Raw genomic sequence first — 24,547 nt, forward strand, 5'->3', positions numbered from 1 at the left:
AAGATAAAGAGTTAATTATCACTTAAAACTTTGAATCTGAACAAACAAGCCCCAAAACCCATAAGCAGCAGCCTAATTTTATTACAAAGCATACCTAGAGGCCTGTATTTGCTGTCATACAAGCTGTAAGACTTCCTCTAGGAATTGCTCTGCATCTGGACTAATAATTTATAACATGAAGTAGTATCAGTAATATTGTAAACAGGCAATCCAAATGATACAGGGAAAATTTTCCTGGTTTGAAAAGTGCCAGAAAATAGGTTGTTCTGAAGCTATACATAGATATTCCGTAACTGAAAATAATCTTGTCATTCTTTTTTCACTTTTAGGGTTCTGATGAAAAACTAAAATTCAGTCCTTTACTGAGGTTTAAGGGTAAATGTAAGCACAGGGGTTTTTTTGTTCTTAATTTAGAATATTTATCCATAGACTTAACAAAACTGTAGGTCATCTACAGATGAAAACACAAAATCTCTAGGGCCCGGTGTTTCTAATCATAATCTGACATCTAACTTTTCTTTATATTCTCACTCTTGTGAGTTATCTACAACAGCAAGTATTTCCTTTCTATAAAACAGGCTTCAAATAAAGCCAAATTAACTAATGGGTAGCGATGCTAATAAACTAAGGAGTAAAAGGACAGTGTCACCTGAATGATTGAGAATTTATGTTCGATTCCTTTGTGGAGCAAGAGCTTTTTTTTATCAAGAACAAAACTAATTCTTACTCTCTATAGTACTTCATCCATTGCCAAAATTGAGTATTGTATTAATGCCATTTTAAGACTGTGGATCACAGAGAATGCAACAAGATACAGAATTTAGATAAATTAGAACTATTCTATGCCTTCGGCAGTTACCTTCACATTTAAATGCAGAATTATATAAGACTGGCATTTGGATGCAAAAATGTTCTCTTACCACTTCTCTAAACAAGGAAGTTTCTGTAATTACAGGAGACTTGCTGTCTGGATTGCCACCTGCAGTGATGCCAAACACGAAGGGGAACTGCCGTCGTGCATCTGTGACAACCCTGCATGCTGGTGAGTTCAGGAACAAAGTCAATACCAAGGAAGCAGAGTACTGTAGTAATACAGTATGCCATACTAGTTATCATAGCATTGCACAATAAAAAAGGTAGTTTTAAAACTAATTCACTAGTCTTATCATGTGTATATTTGCAACTTCAATGAGTCAAACAGGTATTCTATTCCCCATTTATTGGAAAAAAAGGAGAAAAAAAAAAAAAATCAAAATACAACCAACCTTCTTCCAGCTTCTTAACTCTGACTTCCTGCAAGCCCATCTGAGGGGCTCTACAGGTGAACTCTAACTCAGGAAATCACCTGTTACAAGTGACACACATCCTACCCCAAGGTAAATCACTAGGGAAGCCGCCAATGACTGGAAAAGAATCGAAACTGGTTTTGCTCTTTGCTGGAAACAATCTCTTTCTGGAGGTAGCGTGAACTTAATTTTACAGGGGCCTCCCCCTCATCAAACATACCAACATGTAAATAAGCATCTTGGGGAACGCTTACTCTGCACACAGTGAAACAAAGGCTAAGGGAACATTATCACTTGGTTACATAAAAGTTTATAAAATTCCATGGCTTTTCTCAACTCTTGTCCCCTCAACAAGCTAAATATTTTTCTGAGATTCTTACAACAGTAAGTACACTATCAACTGCGTTCCCTTATGTGCTGCCCTGTTTCATAGGAGTTGGTTTACCTGGCTTATACTACTCTTTCCCTTAGCCCAATAATCTTAACTGAACTACATCCAATTTGCCCCTTAGAATGCGATTCATCTCTTCTTTTTAAAATGTGTAAATTCTGTAATGACTGTAACACGACACTGACTAGTGCTAAATTCAGGATATGGTATACAACACTGCAGACCAGAGCCATGGGGGAAGTCTCAGAGCCGACCACAGCTCCTGTTCGAGGTAGGCCAGGTAGCTGTACCATGTGGCATACTGGATAATGTAAAGGGAGAACACACAACACTTCAGTCAGTTCTTTGCTCTCACCCTGTCAGTAGATTTCGACCCAGCTTCTTCTGCATGTGAAGGACTGCAACCTGTTGGCTTAAAGTTGGGGTGCGAGAACAGTGGCTTTGGAACTGTTTTGAAAGCGTTTCCGGTGTCATCTTTCATATTTCTTCTGCTTTGTCTTCAATTACTTCCTTCCTTTCTTTTTCAGATTCCCTGAGCTGTTAGAGAATTCTCACATGGCTTACTCACCATTACCCCTAGACCTCTTCATCCTGCAATGAGTTTCCATGTCATTGCTCTTGCGTCCACATTACCTCTTTAGTGACTATTTTAAATCTTACCCTTTCTTCAGCAGGATTTGGAATCAAAGTCTTGTCTCAGCAGACCCGAGTTTCCACACTATCAGTATACAAGCTAGGCCAGAACCAACACAATTGTGCCTGTACAGCAGATACTGAACTTTACAAGTACTTAGCAGTTGACAGATATGAATTATGACACTAGTTTGATGACTGTCACCGAGTAATAATTAGGCCTTCTGCTAAGTTAAACCTTTAAAAGAAAATAATACAGTCTATCAAGAAAATCATAACCTGCTTAAGGTGCGAAGACATTCGTTTGTTATCTGATAAGCAGAAACCCTACCATGCCAATATCATTAAGTACATTTTCCACTGTTACTTCAAAAAAAGAGGGAAAGGACAGTATGGCCTACAGAGCCCTAAAAACCTACACCTACACGTGAAGACTTCCACAGTAATTTCCCAGAAAGTCATTCTTCAAACCAGCACTCATTTTTAATCAGTACAAGAAGGAAGGAAGGAAAGGAGGACTAGGTGTGACCAAGAAAGTAAGGATAATACATAGTATTACTCCATAGTAACAGGGAAAGGAAGCTGTCAGGTCAGGAGAGAGTGAACTCTTTCCAATTTCTGACTCCCCAGAGCCATTGTTAGTCATAATAAACCATAAATTCTCCTGTAAAATTTGGAACAAAACAGCTGATTTTCAGAGTTTGAAAATGCTGCATCACGTAGATTTGATCTGATCGAAGATCATGAAGAATGTCCTAGAAAATCAAGTTTTTAAACTTTTCTACTTATACAAACGCACATTAGACAAGTCATGATATAATCCAAAAGTATATACATACTTTACTATGCCTTTTCCATGTTAATAAAAAGATTAGAGAATTCAAAACACAAGAGAACTTATAAACCAACTGGAAAACACAACGCATAGGAATGAAAAAAAAAACATCCATATTGTACAGACCTTCATGGACTAAGCAGTCCCAAAGTCAATCATAGATTCAGTTATGTACACAAGCTTAAACATAAGTGGCAGCATTTTATTACAGTATATGTTTTTTCTTTTTAATAATCTGAGACTGCCTTAGCTCCTCAGACCCATGAGCATATGGGCAAGATTCAGAAGGCAAAGAACAACCATCAGGATGATGAATGAAAAACCAACAGAGACGTGTTTTAAATGCTTCAGCTGAAAGGCGTCGTTTCACTTCAGGCTTAGTTTTCCTTGACGGTTTCTCTTTTCTCCAGTCACGAATATGAACTCTCCCATTTAGAACTAAGATTTAAAAACAAACAAAAATGCAGCTGTTAATAGACAGCCATGGGAATTGTACTGGAAAAAATGCATAGTGACATTCTGTGAATAAAATATATATTCTACAAATGGATCACTGAGGCAAAACTGAATGTGCCATTTGTACAAAAACAGAAAGAAGTGCACAACAAACCACGATAATATAGACACAGTCTAAAGAAGAATTGATTGATCTCCCTGTGAGATGTTTTATTGTGATGCTGAATAGTTTGAGGCACCTTTGTATCGTCTTTGTAGAGATTTGTTTAAATATAGTAGTTAGGATCATTTAGACTAAAATCCTCTGAATTTAGATTGCAAGTCCTGACAAAGACGTTTCAACTTCAAGAACTGTAATCCTTCCCATGTTCAAAACTTTACTAGTCCACATTTAAAATGGGATTAACAGCAAAAATCTGGAAGTGTCTTCCACTACTTTCACTACACAGAAATGCTCTTGCAAAGACAACGGTTCACTGACCCAAAAATACACTGCACCAAAGAGATGACAAGTCTAATTCTTCATATAAATCAACAGTGAACTATTATTGGTTAATATTCAGCACTTTTTTTTTTTAAAATTCATTTGCTGTGTTAGGACCGTAAACTGCACACACAGATTTGTGAACCTCTATCAATTCCTTAAATGCGCAAACAAAACAGAATAAAAGGAAGTTAGTAAGAGAGAAAGAAAAAACGTAAATGAAAAACAACAGTGAAAATGAAAAGTGAAGAATCTGCCACTTCTAAGTTGCCATGCTCTATTTCTTATTCTGCTTCAATAACACCTTCTGTAACACATGCTTATAGCTTGGAATAGTTAACTGATACCATTCTGCATTCTGATAATCACTATTCAAAAGGTAACGAGTCCAGTGAAAGCTTAATATCACATATTCAGGCCTGGATGAATTTACCCCTCCAGATTTCCTTGTGATACACAAATGGATCTGAACCCATCCAAAACCAATCCAGAAGTGGGTTCAGCACAGCTTTAAAATCTCACTCAAAAGATGAAGAAAAATGAGTAGATACAGTGGAATTTATGATCAAGCTTTTTTTTTTTCCCCCCCCTAGAAAAATCAATCCCGTATTGGACAAGATGCCTGATCAAAAGAAACTGCCACAGATCAGTTACTCTAAGCCCCCTCTTTTGTGGGGGTGTGTGTGTATCCGTCTGTTTTCCATATCGTTTAAAGAAAAACACTTCAGGAAAGATGACAAAAGAGCTGCAGCGATGTTATTCTCTGTCTTCTTTGGCATGAGCAATGTCCTTCCAGACCACTCGCTGATAAAAGTCTTTTGTTACAGTGACATGCTACTGAAGAAAAGAATCAAAAGGTCTCTACTGAAGCCCCTGGGACTTTCCATGTGATGTAAATTACAGAGAAAGACCCAGCCTTAATCCTAGTCTTTCTTCAGAGGTAATGTGCAGACAGCATCCATGCAAAATAAAAATCCTAATTCTATGTAACAGGTTGTAAATCTACTCCACCTATCCCTAATGACAGGGAATTAAATTTAGACATGAATGAAAAGAGTTGGTCACACTGCAAAGGACTGTAATTCAAAAGGATTTCAGTATGGCTTCATATTTTGCAATTGCCAAGCACACAGAAATCCTTAGTGGATGCTAAACTTGGTTAAGTTAGCCACTGGCAGCAACTAGGTTGCATACTCAGGATGATTTGCCATGGATTAGTTGACCAACATTCTACAGCTGGTGTAGAACTGTTGGGACACATGAAGTTAACAGACTTCCAAATTTCACGCAGCCTTAAATGCTGATAAAACCTTGAAGATCTTGTACTACTGCAAAGTTAGACCTTACTTTTACAAAACTCCACACTGACAAAAAAAAAAAAAAAAAAAAAAAAAACAAACAAAACAAAATCAACGAAACAAAACCCACCAAACAAAACACACCACCACATCATTACAACAGGGAAAAAAAAAAAAAAACACAACCAAAAAATTGCTACCAACAAACCCAGCCAACCACAGAAATTTGCTACTGAGTTCTTTCTGTGATGCTACCACAGGCTATATAAACACATCAAGCCTCACACTTACAGGTTCTTATGGAGACTGGTTTTATTTTGTGTTGGCATTTACACTGTGGGGCTTTGCAAGGCCAGACTAAGTCTCAGTTAAATGCTTTAGTGAACTTGCTCTGCATGTGACAGCCCTAATATCATCGGAAAAATAAGAATTCTGTAAGTCAAACAGTAGCATTAAATTAGCCACCTTAACTAAAAGGTTGTCTTTTTAGATACAGTCAGCCTAGAACAACTCTTTGCTGATAGATACCTTACAAACCTCATTCAAAAGAGTTTTACTAACAGTATCTTGGAGTAATGGGCACATAAAGAATATTCAGTTTTCCACAAAGGTATAGAAAGTAGTTAAAAAAAAAACAAAACAAAAAACAAACACTACCATAGTAATTTTTCAGTTGAGTTTAGCTGCATATAGAAGAGATAAAATAGATGATTAAACAACCCAAAACCCCTTCTTCCCTTCTTTACCTTCGAATACTTGATGATTGTTCTTGAGTAGTGTCTGCAGGCCTCCATATTCACTCTTAAGCATTTTTAAAGTCTCTTTATTTAGGTGTTCTGCTACTTCTTTCAAGGAAAGGCTTTCTGCAATAAAGAATGGTGTAGCTATTAAACATGCATGATATATATTTTATACATATATTGTCTGTAAAATAGCAGCTTTCTATAGGACTCGAGTAAGACTCTGCTTTTTTACAGTAGTATATAACCCTTATTGCGATAAACACCATTTACATGCTTGTAGTTAGAGAGAAGAGAGAATGACTCAAAGGACCTCCTGTGACAGTAACATATGAAAAACTACAGTGAGTAAATAATAAAAATGGACAGAGGAAAATGAAAAGATGGTAGTAGTGGGAACTAACTGAATGGTTATAAAATTAACAGCAGCTTCTATTCTTTTTCTTCCTAAGACTAAACTAAAAATTCCTAATCATGTCAGCAACAAATGGCACTTCAAATCACTTCATTCAGAATTCTTACAGAATTATAGCTAATTACTATGTGACTATCCAAAAAGAAACTTAATATTCTTCCCAAACAGATGGAGAGTCTTCTGTTTTGGTAAATGGGGAGGAGTTCTGGGTTTGTTTTGTTTTTTTAAATAAAAATTGATTCTGTCCTATTTTTTAAGTGTAGAGGGAAAAAAACAACACACCAATTTCAAAATATTCTTATATGCCTTATTTGCATCCCAGAGTGCAATAAAACATAGTGGGGAAAAAAAAAAAAAAGCCTTTGATTGCTACTGTACTGTTCTTGGTATTTCCTAAAATCTATTTCACTTACTAAATGTACAAGCATGTAAATTCATTGGAAAAGATATAATCTACCAGTAAAAGCAAAAGATAATGTAAAGGAAAGACAATCTCACCTCCTTGATTCCAGGTATTCATATTTCCACCACGCATGTTAGAACATGATTTTTGGGGGGTTGCATTTAACAGCAGGTTTGCCACATTGAGAACCACATCATCTATAAAATCCCGAGGGAGCGAAGCACAATTTCTGATTTGTTCTACTTTTTCTCTGGGTTGGAATTCAGGCATCCAAATTGTACCAGCAGTCTCAGTCTCATTTTCAGGAAGTTCTGAGCCTGCTTCTTTGCATACATTAGAGTGATCCTTATGATTAAATCCAACTCTTCTGTCACATGTGACCATAGCACAGGTCTGATGATTATTAATATAATGCGTTATCTGCTTGTCAATCACAGCACATTCTGTTGGTGGATAGGTCCTGTTTTTTCCAATAAGGCACACCTATTTTCGTAGAAACAGGTAAATCACTATTTATACAGAGTCCCATACTTACACACAGCCCCCTAACCTGTCTTACGCAGGCTTCTAAATCTACCTAAAAGAGATATCTTTTCAAACTCAATGCTCATCACCCTCTGAGGTTTTTTTTAATTTTAGTTTTTAAATATTGGTGCCACAGAAGAAATCCAGTAATCGAACCATAATCATCATGCCACACAAGCACAGAACAAAAAGACTGTTTCTGATCCTCATATTATTTACAAAATTAAAGCTGGACACCTCTTCCTACTCTAAGAGCATTTCACTTTGAATTTCATAGGACATGAAAAACAGCAAAATTAAGTAAAAATAGGCAGCTGAAAAAATTAAGGCAAAAAAATTAGTTTTATAAGTTTTCCATCCTATAGGATGGCATAAGAAATAACCATAAAACCTTCCATTCTTTCTTGTCTTTAGGATTGTACCTATGACCTTACAAGCAAATTACTAAAGAAAACAATGAGTATTTTTAGTCTCTCTTCAGATCGTATTGTGTCAAGTAATGCAACTGGGTATAGTCTGATCTTACAAGAATAATAATGAACAAAATAATAATGAACAAACATCCATATGCTTCAGACAGCTAGCAGCTTTAAAAAAAAAAAATACAAAAACCCTACACAGTTCAAAATTACCCTTTTTGTTGATGGAATTCTAAGGCAATCTTCTTCCACATGAAAGCCGCATACAAATCCCACTTGGGCAACAAAATCAAGATACTCTCTGTACTGAGTTTTCTTGCTTTGTCTTCGGCTGTATTTTCCATGGAAATCAAAGAAGCAACATGGCAGCACAAAGTAGCAACATGAATAGGAAGACCTACAAGAAGGATAACAAACTGCTGAATGTAAAGTTATTTCAGAGAACACACACATTTACAAATAACCCATCAGATACAAGCAATAATGGAAATTTTTATTAAGTGATGGAGCTTCACAAAATAATATTTGTATGTTCCTCTTTCAATAGATCTATTAGCATGATCAAAAATACTGTTTCACAAAGTATTTGCTATAGCAAATTACTGTGCCAACTTGGTTTGCAGGGCTAGATCTCTAAATATTAAACTACTGCAGCTGGCTGTGAAGAGCACAATGGTTCAAGGAAAGGCAAAACTAACGACCATTTTATTAAAAACAAAACAAAACAAACAAAACCCAACAAAATCCACCACCCTCAAACATCAGATTCACACCTAAAGAATAAAAATTAATTCTGGTTTTTGAACTTCAAAAGCAAAATACTGTCCTGAATTCTATGAGAAAGTAAATACTACATCTGTGCTTCTCCACAGGAAGGGAAACATTTTGTAAAAATAATCAATTGGCATCAAAACCATCAAGGACAGCAGGTGTGGCTGCAAATGTGACAGTTTTCTCCAAGCACACAAAGGTAGTTGTTCTGGTTTTTAATTCCTTCTCTCCCACTCTCTTCCCTCCACAAATACCTAGCTGCAATTACAGGTATCCACGGTGTTAATTCATCTGAATGGTTTCCTATGAGCCAGTCAGTATCTGGAAAGAGATGACTGTCACCTGGCATGATTGTAGATTCCTAAAAAACCAAACAATACATTAATTGAATTTTATTACAAGTTTCTTTAGTGCTTTATTAACAAATAAAATGCATTTAAGCAACAATATAAAATCATACAACCTGAAAAATGCAAGGTGAACAATAACCACAGGCACCACCAATACTTTCCTCAGCCCACACTTTTGCCAGGCAATAATTTTTTATAGCTACAAAGTAGTAATTTAGCAACAGCTACCCCCATATTGGTCAGATAAAGAGTGGAATAACAGTTCTGATTAAGATATCTGGCACCCAAAATATTTGTAAACAAATGTCTCATATTGGATTATGATTTCTTGCCATTCTCCTGTCACGTGTATGCCTAGGCTCAATTTTTCAGAAAGCCACTTAATTTGCTATGTCTTACAGTCCTAGAACTCACACAGCAAATAACCAGGAACCAGCTTCACTACTATCTTCTCTTCTTTCACAGACTCTTCCCAAATCAGATTCTAATATACAGAACACCACTCTTCATACCTTATCATTCACATATAATAAACCTAATCCAGCCTCTTGTCTATGTTACCATTCCATCCCTTTCAAGCTTGTGTCAAGACTACCTTATGATACACCCAAAAATCAGGAGCAAAAATAATAAACAATAGGTTAGAAAAAGATTACTTCTTTGGAAGCCTTTAGAACAGCATTTCACTTCATGGGAATTCAAGATACATGGATTGAGGAGACATCAGCACAGAATTCTTCCTACTGTGACTATTCTAACTCACAGAATAGTTATTAGTCTCAAGAACACCCTACCCTGATATTCTTTAAAAAACAAACAAACAAACAAACAAACAAAAAAAACAAACCAAAAAAACACCAAGCAAGAAACCAAAACCAACCACCAAACAGGATGAATTCTTCATAGAGGTTAGATTTTAAAAGTTCTACAGTGCCTCTAATGTTTCTTTCTCACACACACATTTTCTTACCTTGAAATACGTTCAGCAAGGAAAGTACTTAAAGATTTTGATACTACAGATGTACATACTCTTCTCTAAAAACATGTATGAATCTCAAAATAATTATTGGGCATAGTTGAAAAAAGCTTTAAATTTGAAGATCCACAGAATTTTAGGAAAAGCCCTGAAAAAGATGCCCATACTCTCATTTTATATAAAACATGCATATTTTATGAGGTCAAAATTCACACATATATGCCAAATAGTATCTGTGTAGGAATTAAAAAAAAAAAAAACAAACAACACTTATTAGGGAATTTCTGAAATCCCAGACTACCCCTGTTACATCTCAATTCCCCTCATAAGAAAGCACTGTTATTAAGTATCAGTATTGTGTATCATTGTTCACTTTAAATACTGTATCTCTGACCATTTTTAATTATGCATATACATCTCTAGATAGTACACGTAACAAATTTCTTTTTGGCAGGTTAGTAGATGTTAAACAAAGTGTTTGGTAAGTGTTTTCTTATGGTTGATTAAACAAGTTACTCCTACGTTACATTTCAGTTTTGATCATTTAATTTAGTTATAGCATGAATTATCAGTGCCATACTCCACATTTTGACAGTCACCCATAGTCAAATTTGCATCCGCCATGTATGACAGCAGTTTGGCTATGCAGAGTGCCACCTGTTACATTCATTTATATCGTTAGTATTGGCACTGAATGTCACAGATGGCAATATTCATCCTCCAACTCATGCTTCAAGTAATGATCAAAACAAAATCAGCTTTGAGGGTAACAAAAGGCTGCAAGCAGGTGCTTCCTCCCGTAGCCACAGAAGCCTTGTAAAATCATTTCACCCTTCCTGTTCATTATACAACTCCTTCCCACAGAAATTAGTCCTTTCCTTATATGCATATTTTGGATATTTTTATTGTTTCTGCCTGGCTTTTTCAAGACCTCTCTGTGAAATTTTTTCCTGTTTAAAAAAGGTGAATAAACCCCATCCTTTTCTATTTTGTTCCCTCATGCTGCATAGAGGGACAGCTGATGCTCAGAAGTTCTCCTATGAGTTGATAAATCTAAGAAACTGTAAACAGTCAGACCTTAATATGAAATGAATGTACAAAATTCAAAGATTTCAGTAACACAGACCAAGGGGCAGAAAAAGGAATATATAACGTGAAGGAAAAGAGAAGATGCTGCTTGGTATGATCAGAAGTGACAATACAGTACAACAGGAACAAAGGAGCACCACAGCTTGACGGTTTGGATTGTTTCTTGAAGCTTTTCAGATGATTGCAGACTACAGCAAAGGAATCTGGCAGTTTTGGCAATCTGTACCTAAAATGGCAGGGTGGCAAAGAGAAAGCTGCACAAGACTGTGAAAGTTCCACCTCCCATCTGTGAAAACTGCTGCTCTTTTGTTGATTTAATATAAATTGCTAGCATTCAAAGATATGTTGAATTAACTTTCAAACAAAACTACTACAGAATAACTACTGGCAGAAAATTATTTTAATATATTGGAAGCTGATGATTTTTGAGAGAACGGAGTAAGAAATTTTAGGAGTTCAGACCACAGGAACACCTCACCTCCAAAAGGTTCATCAGTACCACACTTTAACGAGTATCAGGCCAAGAACAGCTGAAGTTAAAGGGAATATTCTTGTGCTCAAATTGTTCCTGTTCTCATAAAAATGCTAATGTGGAACTAGAAATATAATCACTCTTTCAGGCTCATTTTCCTGTTTGTTTTTTTGAAGGCTATTATTGCAGTTCCTTACCATAAGGTCAGTACAGCAGAGGATTGGCTCCTTTGAAGTTCAACAACAATTTTGTCCCCAAAACAGCACACAGTACTAGAAGGTCAGAATCACTTTCAAGAATAAACTATTCCCAACTTTGGATACTAGTATCTTTTATGAGGTACAGTGGTGCAAACAGAGCTGCTTAATGCTGATCTTCCTGTAAAATCAGAGATTGTTTTATACTATGTATGTCTGCACGTAAAGTAGGAAAACACACTAGTCTTCTCAGCTGAAAAGTAAGTAAATTGCAAACATGCAAGGGTATGATACAGCATTGCTCTAATAATCCCCTTGACAACTTACTTTATAGTCCCACAGGACACATGGGTGGCATCATGCCAAACCCACAGATCTCTTCAGAAAACAGTCTATAAACCACTATGTTTGATTACATTTGCATCAACACAACCTGAAGCAACGAACAAATGAGTAAAGTTACAAATTAATAAGATTGACATACATTTACATAATACCTCTAAACGAGTTTCTGGTCCATACATGTCCCATATTTTTCTTCTCCTCACATCAATTCCTCTACCCGAATGCTGAAATATTTGAACAACAAAAAAATACCATTTTTAAGTACTACTTTTAGTAGAAGTTGTCAAACAGGCTCACTAAATATACATATTAACACTGATTATATCATTCATACTAAAATTTAGACACATAACAAAATGCAGCTTCACCATTTCAGGCAGAAGCTGAATACTTTTAATCCCTTCTTTCCCTTCTAAGTAAGAAGGGAAAGACTAGGAAACATTAAGAATATATCTGGTTTGAAATTTTACCTGGGCACGCCTATTAAGACTGCTCTTGAAAACTGGATCTCTACAGAAGTCAAAGCAGAGTATTGGGTTTTGTTGGTTTTAAAATATCAAAGCCTTTCATAAGGCAAGTGTTACTGTAGCACCTACAAGGCTCAGAGAAGAGTGCTATTCTAAGCAGTCTTTGTGGCAGAACCACCTTTTAACTACTGAAGTCAATTAGGCTGTTGGAGTCCAAACACATTTTTCCCCTGTGTGAACTTATGGGAAGAGGAAATAGAACTGAGAAAGAAAGCAAGAAATAAAGAACGCATAAGTAATAGTATTTGAACTTTGAGAACCCTGTGCAGAACTAACCAAAATCAATTACTAAAAAAGTCTTGTAAAACATACACATGATTTTTTTGACAGTCAACAATGTTTGTCAGTGCTACAGCAGTGATGATCTAATGATGTACGAAAAGAAATGTCTATAGGGAAAATAGTATCTTATACTAGATCAAATTCTTCTGACCACACAAGGAAAGAGAGCTCGTGTTAGGAGAACTTGGACTTTTTCACCCCAAATGACATCTATTGATCTAATAGGAGATATTAATTTCCTCTACAAATTTTAACATGTTCTCCCAAAAGCAGAGAATACAATTTTCTGAAACAGATAGACCCAACTTCACTGGCTTTTGTTCAATCTCACTGACCTTTTCTGTTGTTGTTTCAGAAACTATGCCTCAAGAAAATGAATGCTGCTGTTGCCACATTGTCACTCCCAAAAGCACAGTATGTTGTTAGGCATTTTCACAATTAACAAATCCCAGGATTGTTTTTAAAGATATGGAAAAACATTTTCAGGACACGACATGTAGAATTCAACTTCAATAAAATTAAGTTTATGAAAAACATCTCATTTAAAGGCTCTTGTGAAAGAGAATCTCTATTTTAAGATTTCTCATTCCCTTTTGTTTTGTCTACAGCATAACTAAATTACACCATTCCTTTTTCTTTTCCTTCTCAGTTTCTTACCTCAGAAAAATAGCCTTAAACTGAAATAAAAAAAAACGTAAGTAAGTAGGTTTCTACAGCTCTGCTAGGATTTTTCCTGGTAACTAGAGTGACAAAATCCTATTTTAGCAATATGAATTAATTGAATTTTGGCTATTTGCATGCCAGATAAAAGGAATGCATAACAACAGTATTGACTGTCTCTATTTTTTATTTCAAAAAGCACTCTATTTACCCCTTCATTACTTAGAATATGAACCAGTAGTCCGTTTCCACATCCAAGATCTACAAATGACTGTTTCTTGGTCAACCCTTTTTCCTTTCTCTCTTCTTCCCAAAGAATCTAAGACAAGAAAAGAAAAGAAAAGAAAACATTTTAGACTTCTGCTCTCAAGTTTCCCTGTAAGAAAGCTGCAAAGGTTACTGGAAATGAAAGGAGAAAGCTGGGAAAGAATGCAAATGTGACAGAATACATCCGCTGTACTCACAGAGAAAATAACTTGAGAAAAAAAAAACAAAACAACCCAAAGCACTAAAACTAAAAAAGAGAGGGACACAAATTATGTTGCAAAGTATCATTCATTTTCTAAGTGCTAAGCACATCCTCCACTCCCTTCTGAGTTACTGAAAGCTGACGATAATCAAGGCTATACAACTCTGGGCTAGAGTAAGCATAGATGTACAATAAGCTGCTAAACCAAAGGGCACAAGAGATGGCCAGAGGAAGCAAGGGACGTAACAAGTAAACTTCAACAGTGTCTCTGCAAGTAAAACCACGGAAACATTTATATCTACTGTATTAAAGAAAGAATTGGTGGCAGAGCTGAAAATAAAGAACTAAACGTTCTTTGTAATCAGTTGGCTATATATTGGTACATGTAACATCCCTTTCTACCGAACAAAGTGTAACTTACATAGCATTACAGTCAGCTGCCCCAAATTCTACACCAGCTAACAGGACTCCAAAGCTTTCAGCCCAATTCTAGTCCCTGCTTTGTACAAAAGTAGTTACTTTTACATAGTTATGTAATTCATAATTAGTTAATAATTGGATGTTTGTCTGCAGGGCATGGATTAGTCTCTTTCTATCACTGTCAAACTTTTTTTCCTTCAATGAGAAGCTACAGAGCACACATTCATCAACTCCGCACACTTATTTTTTACTATGACTAACAAAAATCATCAAGACTATTTAACCATGAAAATTAACACTCCTGCTTGTTAATTTGTCAGTTTTGCTAGAGGAAAAAAAGCTGCAGAGAATCCATGAGATTATCAGGCTCGGTTCACATTTTCAAGTGTACCCTTTGTGCACTCCAGGCTGCATCCCAGAAATCCCTAATCAACTCCAGAAATCCCTAATCAACTACACAGATCACACCTATCCTCAATCCCCTGCTGAGATAATGCAAACTGAATAGCTACTTCTTTGGGCATGTGCCTAGACAGCAGGCGACCTTAATATGACTGCAGAGTAAAATGAGGTCAGATGTAGATGCCGCAAATCCATAAAAAATTAACACTGGACCTACTTTCTCTTAACCACCTGTTTAATGTACTTCTCAATAATGAGTTACTATATATCATCATATCGATAACCTAACCTCCTTGCAAAATTTTCAGGTATTAATACCATACTTTAAGCTTTCATTTATATAAGCCAGTTATTGGATGACTTTAACAACTTTTTGAAAACTACTGCTACATCAGCTAAACACATTATCACTGTAAACTAACATTCATGTGCATAAAAAATTGCAAAACATTCTCAAGAGTCTCATTACAGAATTTTCTTGTGGCTGCAGCCAATTTTCTTCTGATGTAAAAAGTTCTGTCACACCAAAGCGACAATCAAGATTTTGAGAGTAGACTAGATCAGTCAGGTTTCCTCAATTTTAAAAATCTTCATGGGAAAATAAAACTGGGGTTTTAAGTTTAAATAGTCAATTATAAAAATAAATTAGTCCTCAACAAGTTCTGTAAATGAGCTAACTATTTACAGACACAGATTTAGAAAAGATGCAAGAGGTATCTACATTATACTTCAAAGTAGGCATGCTTTTCACTGTACTCTTGATAGCAGTCAAAAAATATTGATGCACCTACATAATGACAAATTCTGATGCTGTTTAAAAACCTTTAGTTTCTCATGATTGCAGGTGGCAGAATTTTCATAGATTCTTAAATAGGTAGGCGCCTTAGAAAACTGCACCAAGCATTTATCAGCGTTCCTAGCATCTACAGTTGGCCTTATTGCATTTGAATATGGGATTTGAGCTGAACTTTTATTAGGGAAAGGCAAAGCAGTGAAAAACCTTTAGCATAAAGTTAACAAGTCAAAGAAATATGTATAAAACAATAGCTTCTGATCTCCAAATTGGTACATCTAATCACTATTTTTCTGCTACGTCAGTGCTTTTCCCTTTATCACTCAAAAAACCCCATCTTGTCTCTGCAGGTCATAAACTTTCTGTGACAGAGAACTGCAAATCTTTATCATATCTTCACAAAGAAGTTTTAATATCCCTCTAAACTTAATTTTCATTGTTACTGTGCTGATTTTTGTGGTATAGGGCAGTATAAAAAACAAATCAACTGATTTTCCCTTTGCTTTGTGACATTATTTTTTTCCAATTCTGTTAAAAATGCTTAACTTCTATAGTCACTTACTGTATGCAAATCCCTGAAATCCTGTTAAGTATAACCAATGAAGATCAGAATACGAACACAACCTGAATAAGAGTTATAGACCTGATTTTTACTTTCAGTTTAAGTTATGCTTGAAAGATATTGCAATAAGAACTTAGTCTCTCTGTTTAGATGAGAGCAAGAGCAAAAAAAAAAACAAACAAAAACAAAACAGCAACAAAAACACCACACCCAAAATACCCAACACCCTTTCTCCTACCCCCTTCCTTTTGCCTTGTATGTCTAATAACTTTAGGTCATTCTATTTTAAAGAATCCAACAACTATAAAATTAAAATACTGATTTTTCTTTAGAGAGATTCTATTATTAAGAAACAGAACCTTATAGGATATTATTAGGCAAAGCAGTTCCCTACCAGCAAGTAAGTGGCAATGGCAACATCTTCATAAACGAATTTCTCAGGATCTGTCACTTCAGGCCACACCTTCAGAAAAAAATAGAGAAAAAAAAATTTCTTACGCCATCTGAAATTACTTCAAAAAAGTGCTCAGTTAGAGTGATCTGGATACTCATTCACTTCAATGAGTTTCTGCACTTCACAAATTTTGCATTTTAGCCTCATTAAAAATATACACAAAGAATGTAAATAAGGACCATTTGATTTTGTGAGTCACACAAAAGAATAAAGGCATAAATGTTGTCTGCTGTCATCCAATCAATAAAGTTTCCAAGAAAATTATGGCTTCATATGCACAGCTCCCAAAAAGTAAACTGCTGCGTCTGTTCTGTAATAAAGCATGCACCCTTTTGCTTAACTTTCTCAAAAGAAAAATACTTGTATTATTCCTGTTATGTGCAACATTGATAACATCAGAAAATCTGAAGTAGAAAGTGGAAGTATTATGCCTATTTTGTAAATGAGGAATTGAAACAAAGTTTAAAATGCACAACACTACACGAAGTCTACTGCAGTGCTAAAGACTGAACCATTATGTTACCCACAAGTCAAATTTTCCTCTCATATATGTCTTTCTATTAGTACAGAAGTATCAACATTAAAACCTTTCAACATCTCGACAACATGTTTTACAAAAGCATTTACCAATTTATTTGCTTGTAGCTAGAGTCTGGTGTATAAGGACATAGGTATTACTTCATACAGCACTTAAGATAATCACTGTCATTTTTCAGGATTCCCAGGATAAAACAATACTATAATATTGCTCCTCTAACTCAGAAAGACATATTAACATTGCATCTAAGTTTAAAGAGTAATAGGAAATTTAACCTGCTTACTAACCAGTGCTGTTTCCAGACTCTTTCAGGTTTCAGAGAAGGCAGTACCTTATTTACGCCTTTTAATACGGATGACTTAGTAACTACATCCACTGATCTACTGCTTACTTCTTATTTTAAGGGAAACATTCTGGAAAGTATTAAACTCATTCAGATATTTAGCGTGAATTTGTTTCCAAATCTTGCTTTTCCTGTTCAGTTCTTCCAAATACTAAGTTGTTTGTTTCCCACATACACAGAAAAAAAAAAAAAAAAGAAACACCAAACTAGAAAACATACATTTCAATTAAATTGCTGCTTTTATTAAAAATAAGAATTCAGTGAAAGAAGTAGTTTCACTAAACAAATAACAACAAAAACAATTATAGGAAAGCATACTATTACTGCATTTATTGCCAAACTTACCTTTACCATCTCTTTGTATTTTTCCTTAAGGTCTTGATAAACTTTGCTGTATTTTGCTACAGAAATGAGTGAGAGCGTATTTTTAAACTCATTGGGCTTTTGCTCCACAGACCATTTAGCCAGTCTGGACAAAAGTTCATTTCCAAGCCATGCTAGTTTGGGGTATGCAATTCCATCTGAAAACCAATCTTCTGGAAATGGAGCTACAACAGACACAGACCTTTAAAAACAAAAACTTTGTATAAATATATCATATCTCAGCTACCTCAAAAAATAGTAAAAGAATTATTTACTGGAAAAAAATCAGCAGATCAAACAGAGGTGTAAAAGTAGACTGGGGAACAAGGAGATATGTAATAGACAAAACCAAAAGGAAAATAAAACAGTGAATTTACTGATTAATGGAACAGTCTCCCCTGCATTTTGTTAGACAGCTCATTATCTGTCAATTCATACACTGTATGTGAAAATCCATGCTACATTTAACACGACTGATGCCTTGCATTTGATGAGCAATCTGATTCAGCAATATATCCAAAGACTAACTAGTAAAAGTGAATTCATGAAATTCATGAAAACAACAGGAAAAATTAGGAAGAAAATATATCAGTTGGCACATTTCATTATTTCATCATCTCTAACTTCATTTTTATTTCATTAGAGCTATGCTCTCAGATGCTCAGGACCAAGCTGCAATGGTCTGTATTTCAATGACTGAAGCTCAGTAGGTTCCAAACAACAATTTGAATTTAACCCTCAACCTTACTAACTCCCACAGAACCCCTCTCACAGGCATAGGTACTTCCTATGAAGTATACACGTACATCAGAATACGCATACTATTTCTAGACTCCACAGGTGTACAGTCAATGTATACATTCAAAGTTGAAACAGATATGTTTTGTGTTGATTTGGGTATTGTAGATGTTTCATTTTTAACTGAACACTATGCACTAAGACCACACTACTACTGCCATTTACTAAACAAGCACCAAATTATGAAAACAAAATTGCCTAGATACCAATACTAAAACATGGTATGATCCTTACAATAATTCAGGGTTTGCTTCTTCTCTCACTGCCAGCACTTACCATTCCTCATCTTTTATGTGCGTAAGTTGAATTTGATAAATATTGCACTTTTTAATCTGATATTTTCCTTCACTGTTTTCCTCCAAAGGCAGAAAGGTCACAGTTCCATTGTAAACATCTGAAAAGATACGTAAATAGTGATATATTATTCCACGGTGCAAACCATCCTGGTTAGCACCAAAATAAACTTTTGTTTCCTTACTGGTTTAAATGCAAACTAGTGAGGCAAGATTTAGGTCAACGCAGGAAGAACCACAATGCTACGAACAGATCCGTTTCTCGGTGTGCCTGACATCTGAAACTACTGAGCTGTTTGAAAATTCAAAATCTTACATTCTGCTGCATAACGTTTTCCAAAATATCTAAGGCTGATCAGTAAGACTATTCATGTTTTTTAAACCTAAACATTTGAATAAAGTAAAAGCTAGACAATGAGTTTTCTAGCACAAAACCGCCGCTTTGCCCTACCACACAGAAAATCTGGAGTCCTGGGAAGCACGTTTCAAATTAATGGAGACACCCTGGTATTAGATAAACAATCAGTGCAATATTAAAAAATTATCAGTAGTATTATCAATATCTATCAATTTTGCTGTGCTCAAACACAGGATCTATTGTGTTATTTTAATTAAGTATAGCTACACTTAACTTTTAGCAACATGCAGCTTTCCCAATCAGAGCTCCTGGCCTAAGCACTGTGGAAAATAACACAACACATTAGCTGTCCCTAAATTAATATCTCATAATTCTGAAGGGAGGCTACCTGAGAAGACCTGGGTTTAGGTGAAGGCATGTGTATTATGTTAATATATTAAGTTATGCTCAGCAACCATGCTACTGATCTCAATGACAGCCAACACCTGTGGAATAAAACGTTTACATCCAGTGACAGACTCCAAACACTAGAGATTTTGGAAGCCTTGAAGATTTTGGAGATGGGTTGACAAACAGCCGACCACACTTTTAAGTGCCTCTACCATATTTCAAGAAGATATTCTGCAACTTCTGTCACGTTTCATTCTCTAATATCAGTCATGCATGTACCACAATTAACTCCTACACAAGTAAAAACAGAGAAGGGGGAGTGTGTTCTTTTGAAATAACTTACAAATGAAAATAAAGGAGACTGCAGTAAAATATGAATGGCACAATACAACCTAGTACTCGCAAACAACTGATTTTTTTTATCTTAATATCTTAATTTATTCCCTGTATCTTCCCTAAAAAGTCACTCCAAAAGCACTTATTCTATACGGTATGTGATATGTATGGGTTATTACTTTATAAACCATTTGCAAAAATCTTTTTAATTATTGTTTACCCAGGACAATGTCTTTAGAATAACTTGTTAAGTTCTCAGTTTTGAAAATGGTTTTTCAGTTACCATCCAAACAAATATTCTGACAACCACAAAACTTCAAACCAAGAATGCTATATTGGCTAAGTAAGCAAATTTCAACTTGACTACAAAATCTTCTGAGTGAGACAGGAAAAAAAGTTAGCAAGACTTGATGTTTATTCAATTGCTATCTCAGACCATCCTTAGCCAATTCCCTCTCTAACATGCTGGGTTTTTTTATTATTTTAAACATATTAATTAAAAGAATATACTCCTAGGCTTTTTCTTACAGATAGGCTCTCTAGACATAGTACTGGAACATCTCCTCTTAATATCAGAAGAAAAAAATAAATCATGAAACTGCAATGTATACTTTTTTTTTTTTTTAAGGCTTACTTTTTTTGAAGGCATCAGAGTAAGAATCAGTGGCCACAAGAGCATCCTAAGTCAGCTGTCCCTCATAAATTGCTACAGGTCTTTTTGAATCGTAAATTTAATTGGGTCTGGAATTCTGATTCTTGTCAAAAAATACCCAAAATTTATCTTAAAAAGGTGTCAACCTCTACCCTATATAAGTTTCTTCACATTAGTAGGATTTACTGCAGCATATTACCATCATATAATGTAAGCACCTAAAGAAAGTATTAAAAAAAATAAATAAATCAAGCTTAATTTTTAAGCAATACTAAACAACAAGGAAGCTGACACCAACAGCTCAGCTTGGCCAGGCAGGTGCCACAGCTGCCTACTTTTTTCACTAACTCTGCACTTCCAAAGGCTGCCCTCGCTCCTTACACACCTGTAATTAGGTCTGCACTACAAGCAGCGTTTTTTTGCTGGCAGCTTACTCACGGCAGGAGCTTGCAACGACGGCAGTCCGTCCCTCCTTGCCTTTTCTTTTAAAGGGAAACAAAAAGAGGAGGCATTTCCCCGTACCCCTTCCTCAGGAGCGGGGTGCCGGGCTCCCCTGAGCGCTCTCCCCACCCCAGCAGGGCCTTACACAGGGTGTTTTAGCTCTTCCCCTGCTGTGCTTCCCTAAGGTTGAACCGGGGGTTGTTTAAACCAGAGCCCTACAGGCGCCTGACACCTGCAATCTGCATTTCCACTGCGGACGCTTCCCAGCACAAAAACAACAAAACAAGATAAAAATAAAATCTAAGCACACGATAAGGGCAAGAACCCATCTGCACTCCCACAAGTAGGGGAAATAAAAAAAAAAAAAAAAAAAAAAGCGGCATTTATCTCATTTGCGAGACGATCTCGCACGGGAACAGTCATGAAACAGACGTGGCACCTCACAGGCCGCGCTCTGCCATGGCGGGCACCCAGCCGCCTCCGGCGCAGGAGCGGGGCCCGGCATCCCGCCCCCTCTCCCCGCCTCGGAGACGGGCTCCCGCTCACCTTCGACCGCCAGCTCCTTCGTGGGCGGGGCGGGGGGGCCGACGGGCCGGCCCCGGGGCAGCAGCGTCCTCAGCACAGCGCGGAGTTCGGAGGAGCCGCCCGGCCCGCCCCACGGCGTGAGGGGCGGCGGCAGGCGCCCGTGCCCCGCCGGCAGCTGGCCGCCCACCTCCCTCCACAGCCGGCCCAGCTCCCCGGCCCCGGCAGGCGCCGCTCGCCCCTCCTGTCCCCCGCCGCTCCCCCCCGCGAAGGCAGGGGACACTTCCCCGCCTTCCCCGAGCGGCACCGGCCCCTCCGCCTCGATGGCGGCGCCGCAAAGCCGCCTGTTGGCAACCTGCGGCTTCTCTAGCCAGACGCGCACCGCCGCCCAAAAGCCATGGGGCAGCGCGGCGCCGCCATCCCGCACAGCCGCCGTCCCCACCAGCCCCATGGCCGCCGCCGCCGCGCAGGGGGGAGGTAGGCGGGCCCGCGTCGCAGGCTGCTCCCGTCAGTTCCTGAGGCGGGGACGGCGGCGGCCGCAGGTAGGTACGACGTCCTTTCGCGCCAGGCCGGGGCTTTGAAGCCGCGAGTCGGGCGGCGGCGGCGGGTAGGCCGCCTCGCGGCGCAACGGCCGCGGGCGGGAAGGGGCTCCTGTCAGCCCTCCCCGGGGAGCCGGGCCCTGCCGCCCTGGGGGGAGCGGCGGGACACTGCCGCGGGGCCGGGCCGCAGCTGGAAGCGGCGGAGGTACCCTCTGCGCCCAGAGGCAACCGTGGGCTGGCGGATTTTTTACCGTATTTCCAGCTTTTCTTTGAGGAAGGGCTGATGTCGTTGTGACAGCCGCCGCGGTACCTCAGCGCAGAAGCACCTTTCTGATAGCGGGGAACGCTGACTGACAACCGAACAGACCCCCCGTTGCTCACGGAAACAAATCTCCGTACTTTTTTTTTTTTTTTTAGTGAAACCCGGTGCAGTACGTAGTTTTTTCCATTTTTTTTTCCCCTCCGAGCGAAAGCGAGGCCCCGCCCTAAATTCAGGCAGCTGAAGTAGCGGTGGTGCAATAAAACCTCGAAGGGCTTTTAAAGAAGCGGTTTCCGTCGTTGTGTTTCCTCTGACTACGCGCCATCCCCGTGTTTTTCATTTATTTTATTTTTTCTCTAGCGGCTCTGCATTTGCGAGTAATGGTGTTTCTGACAGAATAAGGGCACGATCCCGTTATTCTTGACGGCCACCGACCGAGTGCCCGAGCTGTGCCATCGCTGAGCAAGGCAACGGACGGTAATACACTGCGAAGGGAAATACTCCCTCGGTGGTTTGCCGACCGCTGCTGCTGTTGTCCAGTCGTGGGTCTGAATTAACGAGCAGGAGCACCTTCCACATAAACAGGTTTTCGGGTCAGCTATTCTCGAGGAAACCTGCAGCAGTTCTCGGCAAGTCGAAAATAACCTGCGTTATTTTCTACTGCCACATCCACATGGTGTTTTCCAAAATATCTAAGGCTGATCAGTAAGACTATTCATCTTCTTTAAACCTGAACATTTGAATAAAGTAAAAGCTGGACAGTGAGACTTTTCTAGCACAAGACTGCTGCGTTGCCCTACCCCACAGTAAATCTGGAGTCCTGGGAAGCATCTTCGAAATTAATGGAGACTCACATATCACCCTGATATTAGATAAACAATTAGTGCAATATTAAAAATAATATAAATATTAAATTAATATTAAAAATAATCACATCCACATGCAGATTTCAAAAGGCCAGCAGCACACGGCTGAAATTAACTCTGAGGTTATTCTTTAGGGCAATCCTTTGTTACTTTCCTACTGTAATTGCTTGGCTTGGTTTCCTAATTAGTTTTGAATCTGTTTGCTTGGAACCAGTTTATATTAAAACATTGCGTGAAGGCAGAGAGAGAAACTGCACTAGATCCTTTTTTATGAAGGCTGAGGTTTTCTCGTTTGAGCAGTCTCCCTGATTTGCAATGTAAATAAAGTTAGATGCAACGATTGCAGTATTTTGATGTAAATTTTTCTCTGTTCTGAGCCAGAAGCCTTGAACTTCTGTCTGATCAACCTGTGTCCTGGTTCCGGCAAGGATGGGGTTAATTTCCGAGGAGCCGGCAGGGGAGGCAGGCATTCCATACCACGTGACCCATGCCCCGCTATAAAAGGAGCTAGCCGGGGAGCGGGAGTCAGTCGCCACTCGGGGGCGGATTGCGGCAGTGCGGGTCCGGTTGGTGCGCTTCGCGGCGGTACTGTAATCGCGTTCCTGTATTCCTTTACCGGTGTTATTGTTTTTCTTTCTTTTCTTTCTTTTTCCCCTTTGTCTGCTCTGTTAAATTATAATATTTCAACCCACGAGTTTTGCCCTTTTCTGCTGATTTTTCCCACGGCTGTGGGAGTCGAGTGAGCGGCTGCGTGGTTCTCTGTTGCTGGCTGAGGCCAAACCACGACAACCTGTTTTCCAGTTAGAAGAGTAATGTCTGTTTGTTTGGCTTCGGATTGAACTGCTCTTTCTCAATGCCTTCCCTCCACCCCCACTCCTTTCCAAACCTGTTGGTCAGTGCTGGAACTGCACCTTCCGAAAACCGCTTTGGAAGTCATGCATTTCTATGCTACCCTGCAGTCAACTTCTAATATGTCTGTACTGTCCAGAACTAGGAAATTACCTCCATAAGAGGATTAGGTTGAAGGAAAAATGTAGCCAGTAGATATATCAAGATGATGAGGAAGAAAAAAGGCAACGGGAAAAAGTAGAATGCCAAACTAGTAGTTGCTGTACTTTATTAATGTTCATAGTCTGTACTGAGCCCTTGGCCACCCCTGGGCCCAGATGTCCTCCCAGCACCTTTGGGAATTGCT

The 24,547-nt window shown here is 38.1% G+C and overlaps 1 protein-coding gene across 1 annotated transcript; it reads right to left on the reverse strand.

The window, feature by feature from the left end:
* Window positions 1-3,130: 3,130 nt before the first annotated feature.
* TRMT44 (tRNA methyltransferase 44 homolog) lies at window positions 3,131-22,139 on the reverse strand (the record flags this gene model as incomplete). Its single annotated transcript, XM_082482588.1, has 11 exons — window positions 3,131-3,583; window positions 6,130-6,246; window positions 7,037-7,424; window positions 8,099-8,282; window positions 8,911-9,017; window positions 12,238-12,309; window positions 13,766-13,873; window positions 16,595-16,663; window positions 17,881-18,100; window positions 18,973-19,090; window positions 21,713-22,139. The coding sequence occupies 11 exons, from the start codon at window positions 22,137-22,139 to the stop codon at window positions 3,351-3,353; spliced, it is 2,043 nt and encodes a 680-aa protein (XP_082338714.1). The 3' UTR covers window positions 3,131-3,350.
* Between the last annotated feature and the right edge of the window lie 2,408 nt (window positions 22,140-24,547).

The sequence above is a fragment of the Vanellus vanellus genome (assembly GCF_965231255.1).
Source record: "Vanellus vanellus genome assembly, chromosome: 4".
NCBI lineage: Eukaryota > Metazoa > Chordata > Aves > Charadriiformes > Charadriidae > Vanellus > Vanellus vanellus.